This window comes from Nestor notabilis, unplaced genomic scaffold, assembly GCF_000696875.1.
Source record: "Nestor notabilis isolate BGI_N333 unplaced genomic scaffold, ASM69687v1 scaffold9622, whole genome shotgun sequence".
NCBI lineage: Eukaryota > Metazoa > Chordata > Aves > Psittaciformes > Psittacidae > Nestor > Nestor notabilis.
This window is the reverse complement of record NW_009919664.1, coordinates 31,298-48,995: the sequence shown is the minus strand read 5'-3', so window position 1 is coordinate 48,995 and position 17,698 is coordinate 31,298. Positions and strand designations below refer to the sequence as shown.

The 17,698-nt window shown below is 41.3% G+C and overlaps 1 protein-coding gene across 1 annotated transcript in view; it reads right to left on the bottom strand.

The window, feature by feature from the left end:
- Nucleotides 1-234: 234 nt before the first annotated feature.
- Nucleotides 235-17,698, bottom strand: part of PDIA5 (protein disulfide isomerase family A, member 5) — a gene marked incomplete at both ends in the record, with an annotated part of 37,831 nt that continues 20,367 nt past the window's right edge. Inside the window, 6 exons of the mRNA XM_010010325.1 lie at nucleotides 235-371; nucleotides 4,859-4,930; nucleotides 5,035-5,126; nucleotides 9,714-9,781; nucleotides 13,617-13,677; nucleotides 15,214-15,306. Of these exons, the coding sequence (XP_010008627.1) occupies nucleotides 235-371; nucleotides 4,859-4,930; nucleotides 5,035-5,126; nucleotides 9,714-9,781; nucleotides 13,617-13,677; nucleotides 15,214-15,306 (523 nt within the window). The remainder of the gene's footprint in view (nucleotides 372-4,858; nucleotides 4,931-5,034; nucleotides 5,127-9,713; nucleotides 9,782-13,616; nucleotides 13,678-15,213; nucleotides 15,307-17,698) is intronic.

Sequence of the window (17,698 nt, the reverse complement as noted above, 5' to 3'; positions counted from 1 at the left end):
AGTTATGTCTTGACTCAGCCTACAAAGCGTCACTTCCAGCAGCACATCTCTGTCCTAAACTTGAAGTCAGCAACTTCACAAACATTTCATGCCTTGTATATTTAGCAATCATCACAAACAAAAGAAGCCTGGACTTCGAGTTCATGGCTCTGTGAAATCTCCTCAAAAAAAATCATTATTGGTTTTGTTAGCAAGGATTTGACTCAAGGTACAGAAAAAAAACCACAAACTCACATGGTGCATGGAACATCACTAGCACAGATGAATGATCTTTTATAAACTTGTCGAAGTCCTCATCAGTCAGGTGATAAACTACATTTTCTTCATCTGCCCAGGGAGTCTCTGGTGCCTGTGGCTGAGGTGCCTGTGGACTACAAGAAAAACAGACGCAGCTTAAAAGCAGCTCTGGTGCTAAGCAATCATTTTGGTAAGTCGGACTGCAAGGAACTACTTTGTGCAGATGTCCAGATATGTACGACCCACTAACCCTACTGAACAGCTTCCATAATTTTACCCACCCAGAACTCATAAGCACTGAAACATAGATAAAACCGGAGGAGGAATAAAAAAATTCCACAAGAAGCTCAAGAGGCCAGGTCAGCAATGGAAGGGATGGAGCGAGTTGATAACCAGACTGCCTGGTTATTACATTACAGAAATCAGATGCATTTTTTGTTACTATTTTACCCTCCTCAGCAGGATGCTCCCTTTCTCACAGCATTCACACTCGGTAGCTCACAGGTGCAATGGCTAGTGACAGAAAAAGTAGTGAGCAGAAAGAGCCTATCAACCAGTCACCCTGAATACTGACAGCATGGTTACGTCTGACAGGGAAAGAAGGAGGTGCAGTGCTGGGACCATGAGCTGGCTACACAGATTGTTTCCCCAGGAGTATATGGTTTTACCCTAAAACAACCCTGTAACCTGAAGCATCTTTATATCCTCACTCTGCACTGGGCTTGTAGACCTAACACTGCAAAGCCACTCAACTGCATGGTTAATCTTAGAGTGACAGGTTCTACCGGCTTCATTATGATTGCATATGAGTTTAACCACCTTTGACGGATTAGAGCCAGAGAGACTGCTCAAAGACATGGTGGCAAATCTGGAAACTGAATCTAAGCTCCTCTGGGCCAGTTCAGTGCTCATCATCCCACTAAACAATTGTTCCTGGCTTTTATTAATGTACATTAAAAAGAGAATTTGGCAGACATGAACTAAACTATACTAATTGACATTTATTTATTAAAGCAGTGTTCATATAAAGGACACCCAAACACACAAACATTTGGAGCCAGACTTGGAAGCTATTACTACAACTGGCAAGGATAAAATGAGTTCCAAATACCCCCCAAAATTCCCCGAATTCTTTGGCAAAGTACAAATCTGGATGTGACCCCACCTCTGGTGAAAGCAGATTTACTGTTTTTATTAGCATGTATTATTGTGTTAGCTGCCTGGCACAAAGAATGGCAAACGGATGATAACTCATTTATCCTGCCTTGCTCATTTCTAGGCTGAAAGCCTAGTTCGACAGAAAAAGCAGTAGAGAGATATACAGATTCAGAGAGCAAATTCTGTTGATATAAGCAATGGGTATGATCCAAGAACATTAAGCAATCCATGCAAAACTGTGATGAACACCTCTGCTGCTGATAAACGAACCAAGAAACAAACATCAAAGCAAAGATCAGAGCTGCACTCATCCAAGCAGCTGGAAAAAAAAAAGGAGGCAGGTCTCCATCCACAAGAGTTTACTTTCTAAAGGATCAGCAGATTATCATTTTGCTTGTTGCTAAGATTATAAAAGAGCAATAATCTGCAGATATCCTGGCAGAGTGAAGGCTTTCCAGAAAACACCATGACACTTAATGCATCTGGAAGGGGAGTTGGGTTGAGTAGGCAGAGCATGGTGAAAATGGACACAGTGGCTACAAAGCACTTGGAGAACACTGTGTTTAGCAGGGCCTGGCATGAGCTATATCAGTAAGGAATTAATAAAGCAGGGCACAGGATATTTATTCAAATGGCCCAATGTAAAATGCTATGTGTGCTACTAAGTCTGCACAGGAGTTGGTAAGAAGCACCTCAAGGCCTGGAGGCAGCAACAAGCAAAATCTAAACTGTCATTTAAAACTGAGACGAGACACACCCAATGCCTAAAGACCAAAAATAGGATGACAGAAGAGTTAGGAAGAGTTATTAAGAGCTACTTCAATTAAGAACAGAGAACGAGTTCTTGATCCGAGTAGCTGGTGCTAAGGAAAGGCCTGAGAGAAGTCCATAAAAAAGCGAAACAAGCTCAGCAGCTAATTGAAAGCAGCAAGAAGCTGTCTGGCTTGCCTACCATCCAGGCTGATACAGCTGTGTATCACATTTCTTAAGAATTAAAAAAAAGAATTGAGGTATGTACAAGATAGCATCTCTCATGTTAATGCTGTGCTGGAGTAAGGCTGTATGATGGTTTCCCTCTATCACCTCATGAAAACATCTGAAACGCCATAAAATAGTAGCCAGTGCCTATCAGGAAGATAAGAGAGTTTAAGTACCTGTAAGGCTGATGCATTAGCGCGCTTCAGTGTAAGAAGCACCTTCAGTAAGTAGTAAAAGAAAAGGTGTTGGAGCCCTCCACGCTAGCAGCTCTTGTTCTGAGAACATCATGAAAAACATCAATTCAATAATTTAAATAATTCTAACCTTTATTAAGTTATATCATGTCCTCCTCCCAAAAACAGTGTAGATCAACCACTTTCAGCACTTCACCAGTAACATTTAGAGGAGAAAAAACAGAGAAGGGGGAGAAGGAAGAGAAAACAGCTACTTTTGTGCAGTGTGCACCTAGTGTCCACAAAAAATAGGTCATTTAATAAGGCTCAATGACTGCTGGATTCTCTTTCGAGAATCTATGATGACAGCACATGCATGCACAGTATAAAAATGCATTGGCTTTCCTCACCATATACACTCTGGCACTGCCGTGCCCCTGCTTTGCAGAGCAACGTCTTGCATCAGAGTCACTTCCTAAAACAATTTTAATATTAGACTATTCTGAAATACAGCCTATCCACAATACAGCTATCTAATTACACTCTGACTTCCCTAAAGCCCTTGCCACACCATTTGACTACTTGTACTGTACATTCCTTAGAGTAATAAAGTATTATGCACGTAGCACATTTACGCCATATATGCTTTTAACTGCAACATAAAATTACTGGCAAAATTCAAGTATGCATAATTTCTCAACGTGGTTTCCTTAAAACTTCTATTTATTATAAAAACAGGGGCAAGAAGGCTACTGCTCAGATCATCTTTTGGGAAACATTAATAAGCATGCACAAACACTAAGTGAGGACAAACAGCTGTCTTTAGCTTTGGACTACTGAAATACCAACCAAAGCCCACAGTGGCTTATTAGCAGAGATTATCATTGGGAAGAGCTTGCAGCTGTTCTGCTTTGCCTCCAGTAGCTGTATTCACTTGCTGTCAGAGCACTGATATAAAGGCACTGCATGTTACAGGGATTATCCGGATATTATGTGGGCAGACGGGGGGAAAAAAACCACCCAAAACATCTAATGTTTCACATATGGTAGCCAAGAGATAACCACAGCCTTGCAAAACTGAAAAGCATAATAAAGTTCAGGTGATGAAGTCATATCCTTGCTTCAAGGGCTGATCATCATCTCAGCATTGCTGGAGTTACCATCTTGATAATTCATATCTGAAGGTTTAATGAACTAAATGAGGCTTAAAGACTACACCTAAATTCCTCCTCTTTGATCCACTGGGCACTACTTGCCTGCAGTGCTTGTACCTCCTGACGCTAACGGGAACACTGATGTCGCTTCACTCATGGTTTCCCAGTCCTGAAGCACCTAGCCTACCACTGCTGAAGACCTTGCACTACTTGCAATCATACACGTCTCCAGCACAGCCCCACTGGTACACATTTATTCTGAGCCAATTTTGCTAAGCCACATTATAACAATAGTTTGCAACTGTCTATTTCTTCCCATGTGTTTGTTTCCTTTTACTAGTTTAATTTCAAGATTATTTCTGTGGCTGCAGCAAACAAAGCAGGGTTACAAAGATGACAATGCCCAAGAGGGAGGGCTAACTGCTAACAGTACTTCTCCATCATCAGCCTATCTGAGCTCTCTCCAGGTGCTCTGCCAGCTTCATTGGCATTGTGCTGATTTGCACCAGCTGAAGAGCAGCTATACACACTTACACACTTTTTCCATTTCTCTCTCTCAACTGCTAGTCCTGTAAGATCATTCAGCCCCAAAAATATTTACGACTGCAAATAGCTCTCTTTAGATGGAACAAGATGCTTTCAACATCACTTCATGTCATGACAGGAAACACAGACATGGTAAAAATGACTAGCAATCCAGGGTGCCTTGATCTCTGGTTTGTCTCTGCAAGACATTTTAAAGGCTCCAGCTAAGAACCAATGAGAACTGCATACTTAGGATACACAGTTTCAATAAAACAACAGTCAAATCTTTTGCAGGTTATCAAGTTCAGGAACTCAAGATCACTGGAAATTTAAGCTGGTATTTTTGATGAAGCTGAGATCTGTGTAAGTCTTGGGTTCAGGACATGTATGTGCGTTTATTTTGGTCCAGAGTCCCCTACTACAAACAAAATGCAATTGTGAAATGCAAGGCATGCATGCTAAAAACCAAACATTAGGCAATCTCTCTGTACCAGTTTAGCCAATCTCAGCAGGGTAGTTTTGTTTGCTCTTCTGAGCGGAGGGAATGAGGGAGAGATAGGTTCCTAAACCATTACATTCTGTAAATAATGAAAAGTACATAAAAGGTGGAGTGCATGAAGTTCAATGCCTTACTTTTTCAGCCACTCTGCTATATCTGCCGCAGTAGCACCATAGTTCTCAAAGTGGAACAGGAACTTTCCTTTCCTGTTAAAACAACAAAATAAGGTTTAGTCCTTGCCCTGGAAGGTAAGAATGTGCAATTATAGTTGAGTGTATGATTTCTAAAGCAGTAGCAAACCATAACTGACTCAAAATAGCAGACTGTAGGATATCCCCGGACATTGTATTCTTCCTTTATCCTTTCAAATTCTGCAGAGTAAACATTCATCCCCGCAAGAACCTGAAAAAAACAGCATAATCACATTGAGTCTTACAATACAGCAGGAACATGACAACTTTTTTAAAGAGTTAAGTAAAAACAACTAAGCTCTGGGCAGATTCTGATTTCAGTCATACTGCAGTAAAGCAAAGGGATCTCTGTAAAAGGAGGTGAAGTTTTTTCTGATTTTGTGCAAAGGGGAACAGAACAGTATTTGAGTCTAGTCCACAAAAAGCACACACTAATCAGATTGTCATCTCCTCCTTGCTCTGGAAGTGCCTCCGTTTCTTTTATTCACCCACTAACAGAAATACCTCAAGGGAATTCTCTTAATCACACTACTTGTGCTCATCTTTGTAGTTAGATTTTTTTCCTGCTTCTGCAAGTACACAGCTTAGTTTGTAGCCAAACACTAGCTAGGACACAAGAAGTTCCACCCTCACCTCTGGCTTCTACTCCAGTGACGAATTTACAATCCCAGCTAATGTCTGGAAAGCTCTAGTGAACCAAGCACTGGTGCTGCTCTAATTCAAAAATGCACTTACTGAACGACAAGGGGGAATCAGCATTACTTTGATGTGAAAGTAAAACATGACCTATTTCCATGAGCCCAGGAAATACGGCACTTATATTCTTTAAATATGTTAACTTACCTGACTGGTATGGTATAATGAGAGTTAAGAATTAATTTTGTACTACAGATACCAAAAGGGAGGCACAGAAGCACAGCAGCTTTTCAAACTAGCAAGTGAAACAAAAAGCCTCTCCTTCCCTTTTCTTACCTCTATCCCAGCCCATCCTCCACCTCAAGAGCTCTTGACCCTGAGCTTGAGGCCCAGGGTTCCTGTGACTTACCCTGTTCCTTGTCCAACTGTCTTCCAGAAATTTCTGACCTGAAAATTTGAAGATGGGACTGATTCTGCATTTTTGTGGGTGTGGGATTCACTCAGAGGTCATTCTGCTGTCAAACCTGCAACCAGTGAGTTGCTGAGATACCACTTCATGATTAACTTAAATTTAATGGCATTGACAGCTTAAATCTTTTTAGCAGCAGGGTCTTAATCTATACCCCTCCTCCTTCCCCCCTCTAAAATCAGGATTTTCTCCTTCCAGCTGAAATACTACATCAGAATTTAATACCATGTTCCTGCAAACTGCGCAGACCAACCAAATGTGCTCAGAGGCAGCACGAAATAAATCTTAAAGCAGAAAATCCTCGTTTGAAGGTCAACCTTTTCTAAGAATGTACTGGAAAGTCACAAAAAGGTACTTTGTTTTCTCTCCCCTATCCTGAGAAAGGATAAAGGAAAAGTAATTGAGAAAAGTACAGAAATAAGGCTTATACTCGGTGGCCAAGTCTCTTAATTTGAATTTTCCTTGTAGTTCCAACAACCAGATTGACTTAATTCATATAAAGAGATTATCTAGACCCAATTCTCCCCGTCCCCTATCCTCTATGTCACCACTTACAGGTAGGTAAATGCAACAGGATCAAGACACAGTGGTTGCTTTATAAAGCAAGAACCAGCTTCGTTAACTAATTCTCTCATAAACACCAGTCCCCCAGATTTCACATTTGCCACAATCTCTCAGAGGATCTCCTAGATCTTAAATGGGCATTCCCAGGCATTTCAGATACTCTGCTACAATTTCACTGGGTCCACCAAGCCTGTGGTGATTGATAAGTTAGTGACTTGGATTCATTCTGGTGTTCATATACCATATGAACCATAATTAGCAAAAAGCCTATTAGAATGGGATTTGTTTTTAATGACAAAAGTAACAGCTTTAGCTGGCCTATAATCACAAAATTACCTACTATCAGGCTGTATGGGACCATCAAAAGACACCTACTACCCAAAGCCAGGATCCTCCTTGTATACCTAAGCTGCTCCTGCCAGATGTTCAGCTAATGTGCTTTTAGCAAATGACTGAGTGACTCTGACTTCGATTTAAGTCCATTACCTCTTGTAAGAGCCACAGCAGACACGAAGATCAGTTTATTCCTTTCACCTCTGTAGGGACATTTGACATATTTCAACACTTACCTCCTCTCCACCAAGCTACCTATAACCTGAACCAACTCTGAACCTTTCCTAGCTGGGCATGTCTCTGGACTTCTGACCATCCCTGTTGTACTATGACCACTCCTTTGCTTCTGAGTTTTCTTGACAGGATTGCTCCAAAATTGGTACCTCACACCACCACTTGAAGCCTTCCTAGAGCCAAACTTAACAAACAGATTAAACAAAGGCTTCTTTTATTTGACATCTGAAGTTAAGTGTAGGAACTTTATGCTTCTGAAGTCTCATGTTTTTACCAGAGAAAAGACAAACACCAAAAGAGGAAAGCACTTAAGCATGTGCTCAAGCCAATCTTTACAGAGTAAAGCATTCAGGCACACACAAAGTCCATGGGCATTAAGGAGATGCTGAAGTGCTTTGCTGACCACCAGTTCCTCCCTGTATTGGGGTCACAGTGTATCAGTGACAGTCACTTGCCAGAGCCCATCCCACACACAAACCATGGGCATCTCTTGTGCCAAGGATAAAATAAACCACCTTCTTCTGTTTTGGAGCATCTTTTTTGCTTCTGCACTGGGTGTAATGGAACTGCAAGATCTAAACTGAATCTAACACTGAAAATGCCTCCCTGCCTTCCTCTCAGTAACAGTAGTGGGACAAGAAACAACTAGTCCCAAAAGAACTCAGCAACCAGCAACAGGTACTGTTCCCCTTTTCATTTTTATGACATATTAAATAGGCAATACTGTACTTCATTTTCCTGATATATAATAGCAATAATGGCTTTTGAGCCTAGCACATCCTGACAGCTAATGGCAGGTCAGATTAAAAGGCGAAACCTTCAGCTCATCCAAACCAATCATGAACTTTCCAGCAAAGTCTGATCCAGAGGTCAACATCACTCTAAGATACCCCATGGCTAATTTATCATAGGGACAGGACAGTTAGCTGCAGAAATGGCAAACTGTGTACACATCCCACTCAGGAAGCTAATTAGGTCAAATTTAGACAATAAGGCTGATTTTTGTGAAAGACACGGGTGGCAGTGGCATAACTGGACTTTCCTCTGAACCGATCCTGCACTAAAAACATTTCTCTGCAAAAAGCACCCCTGACCCAAGCTGCATCAAGCATAGGCACTGCTACTCTCAGAGCAGTGCCACAGCCCTGTCACTCAGCTGTGAAGGATTAGTCTGGATCTACAGAAACCATTTCCAAGTGAGGAAGGAAATAATCAAACTAGAACATATCTGGAGCTTAAATTCTCTGGTTTGAATTTAATAAAATGAACTGCAGATGGACAAGGAAGAGATAACTGCAGGAGAACAGAGTGCTCTGCAGCACGCCTTCTCTCTGGCACTACCTTTGTAGGCGACTCTTTAAATTCCAAATTCCCACCCACCCCACGCCTCATAATGTACCCACTGTACAAGGCAGGAGTGCTTTCCCCAAGACTGCACTGCATGCTCCACCGAGGGGAGATGGCATCAGTGCTGCCTCGCTAGACAAACACGCTCTTGAAAATATCTTCAAGGGTTGTACTGTGTCCTAAATAAAACTGAACAACTCCCACCCATTTCAGCCCTAAGCAAACAAAGATTTAGAGGAAACGCTTCTGAAAAACAACTATTTGGGAGAATGTGAGGGAGTCTGACAACACTTAGTGTTTATAAGCAGCAATGGCCAGAGCTGTCCTAGCAATAAACCACAGTGCTTCATCTTTTCCGCATCACACATCAGCACTCCCAAGGAAACTTGCAAACTTGACAGTGAATGATCCAACAGGTAGGATCAGACCAAATCCAGCTAAAGCCATGAAACAACAATCCTATCCGTCACTCATGTATAATTGGCATCATATAAACTATACATTAAGCACATTATAAAACCTTGACTACAGAAGTGCCTTTGACTTGCTTAGGGAGATCAGTAAGTCTTCTTAGTACAAACAGGTAACCAAATTACTGTGACTGCTGTTGATGGATTTTATTATAGTCAAAACTTACTTTCATTTCAATCTGGTATGAATGCTAACTCTGTTGACGGAGCTAAAGTAAAACTGTAAGATTTTATTAATGCTTATGCTTAGTGGCTAGGAGGACGATCAGTAGCTTTTATAGGGAAATTCCGCTCCCATGACACTGTGATTCTCCGCTAAGAAAAGTGGATTAATTATTACTGTAAGGGTATCCATCCCTGACCCTGCTGTAAAACATTAGGCCAAAAAGCTGATCAAACATTTCTTTATCTTTACCAAAATGAGCTCAAAAGGACTGCAAACTCACAAACCAGTGGCTAAACACACCCCTACATATTGTCAGAGCCCATTTTTCCATGGCAAGAACTACACTGGATTAAAGGGCAAGTGAGTTAACACCTCATTCTCCAAAGTTTTAAAAAGAATGAAAAACAAGAGAAAGAATGCTGAAGGGATGTGGACAGAGTCATTAATTTCTGGTTTTGTTTTGGCATGTTTAAAAATTCCCCACTTTGATAAATATTTGTGGTTTTAAATATGCCCCCCCTAAAAAAGTGTTAAAATGATTTTTTATAAATTTAATGTAAATCTTATCTTCTCACTTACATATTTACCCTTGAGTTCTGTGGCTGCCTGCTGATAAGATGGCATCATTCTCTTACAAACACCACACCCTGATAAAAAAAGAAATTGTGTAAGTAATATGCCAACGATTCAGCCTGTTCTACAGGATCTATGTTCCAAAGCATATGAAACAACACATTTTACATTAAAGAAAACAAACAAACAAACAAGCACCAAAATTCATTCTCTGTTTCATTAAATAATTATTAATTTCTAAGGATGTTACTTCTTGTCACATGTTGCATGTTCTTCATGCTATTAATTTTCACACTAATTTCTTATCCCAGTTTTGGAAAGAGTAACACCATTTTGTATTCCTCAGCCTCTATGAAACTCACACATCAAAATTCAATGGAACATACCATGCTTGTGAACTCAAACAAAAAGCTTTGTGCATTTCTGGTCTTTAAGAGATGGGGAGAAGTACTTCTAATTCATTCCAGCTTAACAAGTCTTTGAAATTAACTTCACAAGCACTTCCTAAACACATTATACAGGCATCAGAAGTTAAACACTGCTCTGTTAATTGAGAAGACATAACTCAGAAGAAACAACAATGCTTGTAATATACAATAATGCACTGAAGAAAAGACAAACAGCAAGTGAGGAAGACCACTAGTGTATAGCTGGAGCGTGCTAAGAGCTGTCTGATGACACTCTGGAGTGCTAAGCAGATTAGCAGTACATCATTTTGTAAGCTGCAGGTTTCACCCTTGCCAAATAAAATACGTACATGCACATGGGAAGGGGCAGGAATGTAGACAGCATGAAAGAAAGGAAGCTGTGGCCAAGCACTCCAGATGCTTATTGTGGCAACTCTCGCGTCCACCTTGGGACAACTGTCAACATTTTCGTTCTGGTGAAGAGACAGGTGTTTTGCAAGTATCTTCCAGAAAGGAAGAACAGATTTTGCAGCCACTGGTTTAGGATCACATCAGCATGCCTGGGAAGAACGCCCTTTAATCAGACAAAAGAGAGCTCTTGTTTCTGTGGTTCTTTCCACCTTTCATCTCTCTGCTCAAATTGCCAGTGAGGTTTTTAAATTAGTACTGATCAAAACAACAATTTCTTGGGAGGCATGGACCACTCACTTGAGGCCCACAGAGGTCTTGCAGCCTCATCCAAACCACTGGACAGACATCAAAAGATACGAGTTAACAGCATCTTCTGGAAGCTCACTGCTTTTTCCTTCAGCAGCCTCAGACCTCAGACTCCTCCAGCTATTGATTTCCCTTTCTTCCCCTCTTCAACCTCTTACTGATCCCTGGACTGTCTTGTGGAGTGCAGACATATACTAGCCTCTTCCACCCAGCCATCACCTCTATTGCCTTATGTTCCAAGCTCTGCTGCTGCCACCTCACTCGCTGCTCCCAAACCCACCTCAGTATCACCTCTCCTGCTCACATATTTCTGGGTTATATTGTTCAGGACGCTGTAAAGCCACATATATCCCTATACAGGCATAAAAGGGTAACATCAAAAAACTAATTTTCTTCTGTTCTGTCTTGTATTTTGTCTCAAAGGGGAGGGGGAGGGGGGGACGACAACACGACACTTAATTAAACACACATTAGTTTGTTTGCTACTTAACACCTCCATTTTTAAAGCCCCATTTTCAATGATGTTCTAAACAGCTCCTTTGTGTTGCCACATCCAGACTGTCTCCTGCAGGAGTCTTCTCTGACAGAGTTAACTACAAATAAATCTTGAGTGCCTATAAGTATACCTAATTTTTCGTATTTAGTGCTGTCTGGCTCTACAATACAGGTTCGAAAGTACAGTGAATGGTCTCCAAATGACAGGCAATATCTTCTAAGGAAAGCATGTCTTTGCTCTGAGTCATTTTACCCAGACCAAGCATACCTGAAATATTAAAGAAACTACATTTAAGTCTGCAGTCACTTTCATCTCCCTCTGCACTGGTACATAATGAGAGAGCCCATTTCCTATGAATCTGCCACAATGAATCTAAAATCCCTGCTTCCAACAAAGCAGAGAAATAATGCAGCTGTCTTCCCCATAGTTTCCCAGACAAAGTCTCTGATGTCCTCTTGTGCCAAAGACCTCCCTGAGTCACCACTTACAAGAAAAGCAAAATTACCTTTAGTGACCAGCCTTGATTTGCTGCTCTCAGTTATGAAAGGTAACACCTGTATGTAACCAGTAACAGCTGCCCAAAGCCAGTACTTCAATGCTGTATGCATTCTGCATTTCTTTTCTATCTTGTTAGATAAGAAAAGAAAAACTGGACAAGAACCAAGTCAAAAGGTCTTGTGTGTTAAATAAAAGATGAGGGAGTTATGAATTGCAAAATCAGAAGGGAGGGGAAAAAAAACCCTTATAAGCAGGCTTCCTTCACAGCAGTTTAGAAAACAGCAAAAGTATTACAGCACTGAGAACTAGCAGGTGCTTTGCCACTTCAAAAGAAGAGAAACTGTAAGGAGGAGGGTTTCTGGGGGGGATCAGTTCAAAGAAAATGAAGGGTTAGATAAGGCACATTTCAGGAAGAGACTCAGTTGTGGAAAACTGTTATTCACGATACAGGTAAATGGTGAAAGCACTCTGCAGCTAAACTCTCCCTGAAGGGCTGATTTACAGGCAGAGCAGGCGTATCATCTCCCACTGATGCTAAGGTGGCAGCAGCAGTGACTGGGAACAACCATGAGCTGGGCCAGGCCACACAGGACCATCCTGCTGCAGAGTCTGAGGGCACAGACCTGCAACTAATTTAACTAAAGGAAAAAAGGTTCTCCAAGTGATGCATCAAACTAAGTCTTGGGCAATTCTGGCCATCTTGGCAGTACTCAGATGAGACTAAAAAGGTAGAATGGTGTTTCAGGCAGTAATTATGAGAGAAAATACACTGAGAAACACCAGATAATGCTGCCATGGGACACAGTTTTAAAGAGAATAAGCCAGTAAATTGCTAGTTGTGTCTAACATACATTTCCCTAGCAGGGCATACCAAGTACTAGGAGGCTCCTCTAGCTTAGGTCACACATTCATTCCTCTCTCATGGCCCCCCTGCTTTCCATCTGAGCAACAGCTCCAGTGCAATGCTATCTTGTTTTGAAAAGCTGAAAAGCCTCTCACATACCAGTCACCAGGAAACACAAAAAAGCAGTTGTAAATCTTCAAAATTAAGAAACAAGCAACCAATGCAGTGACAAGATAGCAGCAATACAAGGTCAAAGTCACAAAAGAAATGCAATGACTTCAACGTGCTCTTCTCTTTCTTTCCTGCCCCCCTGCACCCCAAAATCTCACTTGTATTCACACTCTTGCCAGTGTGGGCAGGAACATGCAGGGTGCCTCCTGGATGGCACAAGAAAGATATTCCTGCTCCTGACCACTGCACTGTTCCCTCTGACAGCAGTCAGGAAGGGTTGGGTTTTTTTCAACTCTAGGGTGTCCTCCAAAGATATTCTGCTTGTGTGGAACCAGCTTGTCTTATGCTATGGCCCAAACTGCAAAAGTAAAAATTGTGTGCAATACCTATTTGCACTTACAGCTCCATACAGGCCAGAGGGCTAGCCACTCTCAGACAGATGTATGAACATTTATGCACCCAGTATACAGTGTTTCTGTCTTATACAATACAAATCTAGGAAGGACAAAAGGTAAAGAAATAACAGAAAGCAGCTGCTTAAAAGAAAAAGAGTCATGATATTCTATGATTCTATAATCACAAGAGAAAGAGGCAAGACTAGGATACAAGCGATGGACAACTACAGAAAACTGAGGACAAACAGGCAGAATACCACAATGAGTTGAATGATAACGGTTGTACAAGATGGTATTAGTGAAGCGCAGGTGACACTTCTAGTCAGAACTGGACATCTCAGTGCAGAAGGGAGAGATAACAGGACATGCTGGGTTACTTACATGGGGCATAGAACATCATTAGAAGGGGTTTGTCTTCCTTCTTCAGAAGCCTCCTCAACTCCTAGTGAATGAACCAAAGAAAATAAAACCAGAGCTGTACCCAAGCACACCTCTTACTTGTGTTACAATTTTAAGAACTAGAGAAGGCTCGGAGGGATGTTATCACTATGTGTAAATATCTGAAGGGTAGATGTTAAGAGGATGGGGCCAGGCTCTTCTCTGTGGTACCAGGCAATAAGATGAGAAGCAACAGGCATAAACTAAAGCACAGGAAGTTCCATCTGAATATGAGGAAGACTTTCTTTACTGTGAGGGTGACGGAGCATTGGAATAGGTTGCCCACAGAGGTCGTGGATTATCCTGCTCTGGAGATATTCAGGAGCCGTCTGGACACAATCCTGAGTAATGTGTTCTAGGTGACTCTCCTGGAGCAGGAGGTTGGACTAGGTGACCTCCAGTGGTCCCTTCCAGCCTCAATTGTTCTGTGGAAAGTTATAGATTTGAGTATCTGCTAAATATCCTAGATCAGCATCTTCACTGCTGAGATGTGGAAGTTGCATGGTTTGGTTTAGTCTCACTGCAGAAACTCTGACTGGAAACTTTTTCTTCCCTGACGCATCCAAAAAGCTATACTCTAATTCAAAAAGTCAGACTCAATAATAAGCAAAACAAATTCAGTTTTCACACTATGAATCCTTGTTGAAGCTATGAGAAGCCATAAGAAAAGACTTTTCAGTAGCAGCATGATAGAGAAACCAGATGAAGTTTTCAAATTGATTGCAACCCTTGGAAGGCTTATAATAGAGTACAGAGGGTGAACATTAAAAATTAATCTTCCTACAAAAACTGAACGTCAAAATAACTGTTTCTAATATTAAAAATGAAAGCAAGAAAATTGAAAAGCCCTTTACAAAATACCAGCTAGAGTCCAATCAATTAAAGCTTTAAAATTCTCTAGACTAGAAAACTAATATGAAAGACCTAGCTGATTATATTAGAATATAATGGGTAGCTCTGTGGTGGCACTGGCTTTTGAAGGTAGTTTCATCGTATTTGCTGCTTTGCCACTTAACACCAAGAGGACAGTTACAGTACAAGGTTAAATCTCTCAAGATCCTGCTCCTGACTTCCTGACTTTCAAGGTTAAATCTCTGGATCCTGCTCCTGAATCCTGCTCCAGACTTCCTGTGACAATCTCAGGCACATGAGGAAACCCAAGGTTTAACAACAACCTGCAGTTGTAAGAGCAGCATTTTACCTCTTACTTGCATCGTGCAGTGACTGCATCTTGCAAGCTACTACACTTGCCTGAGACAAACAGGTCTCTTCTGCCACACCATAAACAATGCTTTGATACTTGCCATGTAGCTAGCAGACTAATATCAGAACCACATGTAGGGGAGAGGAAGGCAGGAAGCGGGACACTTTATAGTTACAGCACTCCACAGACTTCATGAAGTCACTTAAAACAGTTTGGGTGCTTCAAATTTCTCTTCCAAAGAAAGGAAATAATGGTGCTTTGTTAAGTGTTAACATAAAACCCCACATTTCCTTTATCCCATATAACATACATAGGACATCTATCCAGCTAATGTACCTTTTCACTGTCAACATGTACAACATCTTTGGCTTCGGGATCCTCCTCCCACAGTGGAGCACCTTCTGGATCCTTCAGAAAGGCCACCATAGACTGTAAGAAACAGGGGGAAAAAATCTTTAGAAGCAAAATGAATGGAAATGATGAGACATCCAATCTCAAATCCATGCTGTCATGCAAACCCCATCCAATTAGTCCCTTTGCTTTTCTGCTCATATACTCATCTGCTCTAACGCTAATAAACACAAATCTCCAGTTGCAGCACCAAGTGATACATGGGTGTGTAACTTCCCCGTAACTAACATCCCAACTTACCAGTTCCCACTTCCACCATAAAACTGGGGAAAAGAGTGGAAGTATAGAGCAGAGTATATACTAACACATGCCAAGAATATCCATCCAAATGCCTAGGCTTGCACTCCTCCTTCTCAAGAGCAGGTTAGCAGCGCATCTGGTGACATGTGCCACCGAAACAGTCTCAGAGATACTTTTGCCACCTCCCTGCCCTTGGTAGGGCTGCTCTGGTACAACATCCCAGCAGCTTATCAACAGATAGCAGGGTTCAGCTCATTTTCCTGCATCTCAGGTGGTACTGCAAGGCTCAGGAGAATTCAGAGATTATGGCAGGATCATTTATTGCATTTATGTTTCTGTCTGCTTGCACAACTAATATTGAAGAGATTTCTCTTATCACAAGAGGCAGCATATATTACATATGTACACAGTAAGAAAGCCTAAGGGGTGAGGAAGTAATGTTGGGATTACAAACACTTGAAGGGGAAGAAATCTGTTTTAACACGGCATTAGCAGAGAAAGGAGCTAGCTAGGAAAAAAAATTAAAATTAAGTAATTTACAATGGAGTTACAGTTATAAAAAGCTCAAAAACTAGAGGCATTACGAAAATAATATATGGGGAAAGGAAAGAAGAGGATAAAACAGTGGAGATGTTCTACATTTAGGAAAGCTACATCAAGTTCTGCTCATTCTCAGTGTGCACAGACTGCAAACATACACTGGAGGGGATGAGAGGGGGGTCAACATTTTAAATAGCTAATGACTGCAAGAACTCCTGCATGCCAAGTTCAGTCATGCAGAAACAGAGGTGGTTAGTGGATGGGGGATTAAAGAGATTTAATTCATCCAGCCTCTCCCCCTGAGCCAAGACAGAAAAAAAATCAGAAGTATTCTGGCAGAGCAGGCAGTACATTGCCTTGCATTCATTGCTCCATGAGGTGAAGAGAACTTCCCACGTGCCTTTAAATAACTACCCCTGCCCCAGCACCAACAAACCACAGCACTTCCTAATCACAGAAAAGCAGTGGTCCCCAAGCTGCTGGGTTAGAGAGCAGAGCAAGGCCCAGGCCACAGCAGCCCCCAGGCTGAAGAATCAGCTATGCTCTTGTCTTGCTATGACATGGTCAGGGACCTGCTTTGACTCAATGGCACTGACAGAGCCACGAAGGGCTGTAACCTGCTGCCCAAACCTCTTCAACAGCTTTGAACCTTAAACATTGATTCAGCAGAATACAGGACATGGCTCCATCCAACCTATGCTGCTAAAAGCAAGCTAGTTTTAACAGTATAATAGCTGGCTATAACATACGGACCTAGGTTTGAACTTGGAGGGAATATCTCTATATATACATACAGGCACTCCCTGTATATATATAGAGATACTCCCTGTATTTTTCAATCCTTTGAAGTAGAGATACTAGTAAAAATATTTGCCTTAATTTCACACACACACTCTTTAAAACAGCAAACTTGAAAAAGGATTCAGTGTTTAGAGCAGTACCAATTTACTGGATTAGTCTATTCCCCTTGCTAGCACTGAGCAGATTTGTACTTTAATGAGCACTGTCTCCATTTCAGAAGGAGAGTAAAACTCTCCCTGTATATTATCCTCCAGAAAAGGCTTCATCATGTAATAAACACAGCCTGGATACTGGCCTTATAGCACTATCAAGGATTAGAACATGGTGTGGCTAAAGCAACATATGAAGAGACATATTGGTTAAGATCAAAGACTGATCTAAGCTTCAGTCTTCAACAGCAGCTTCAACAGACACACACGGAAAAATTATACCAGTACCATTTTTATATAGCATACACTGATACATGGTCTCAATTTATGGTAAAAAGTAATTAAGTCTATGGACTCTGCACCAGCTGTTGTATTTGGACCTCTGTGCTTACTAACTATCAATGGATCTATCCGTTATGACTATCTAAAACTGTTTTTAAGACTCCTAAATTCTCGGCTTTCACAACATGTACCTATGAGTCTTATAACCTTCTTTTTTTTTTTTCCTTTTTTAAACACTACAGTTACTTGTTTCCATCCCAAAATGCCACGGTTTGCACCCAAGTTTGAAGAAAAAAATAGGTAATCATTCCCTTTGTCAAGGTACACACAGTCATAATCTCCTCAGATTGTCCATTTTTCCAAGCCCAAGAATCTTCATGTAAATATTCAGGCCATCC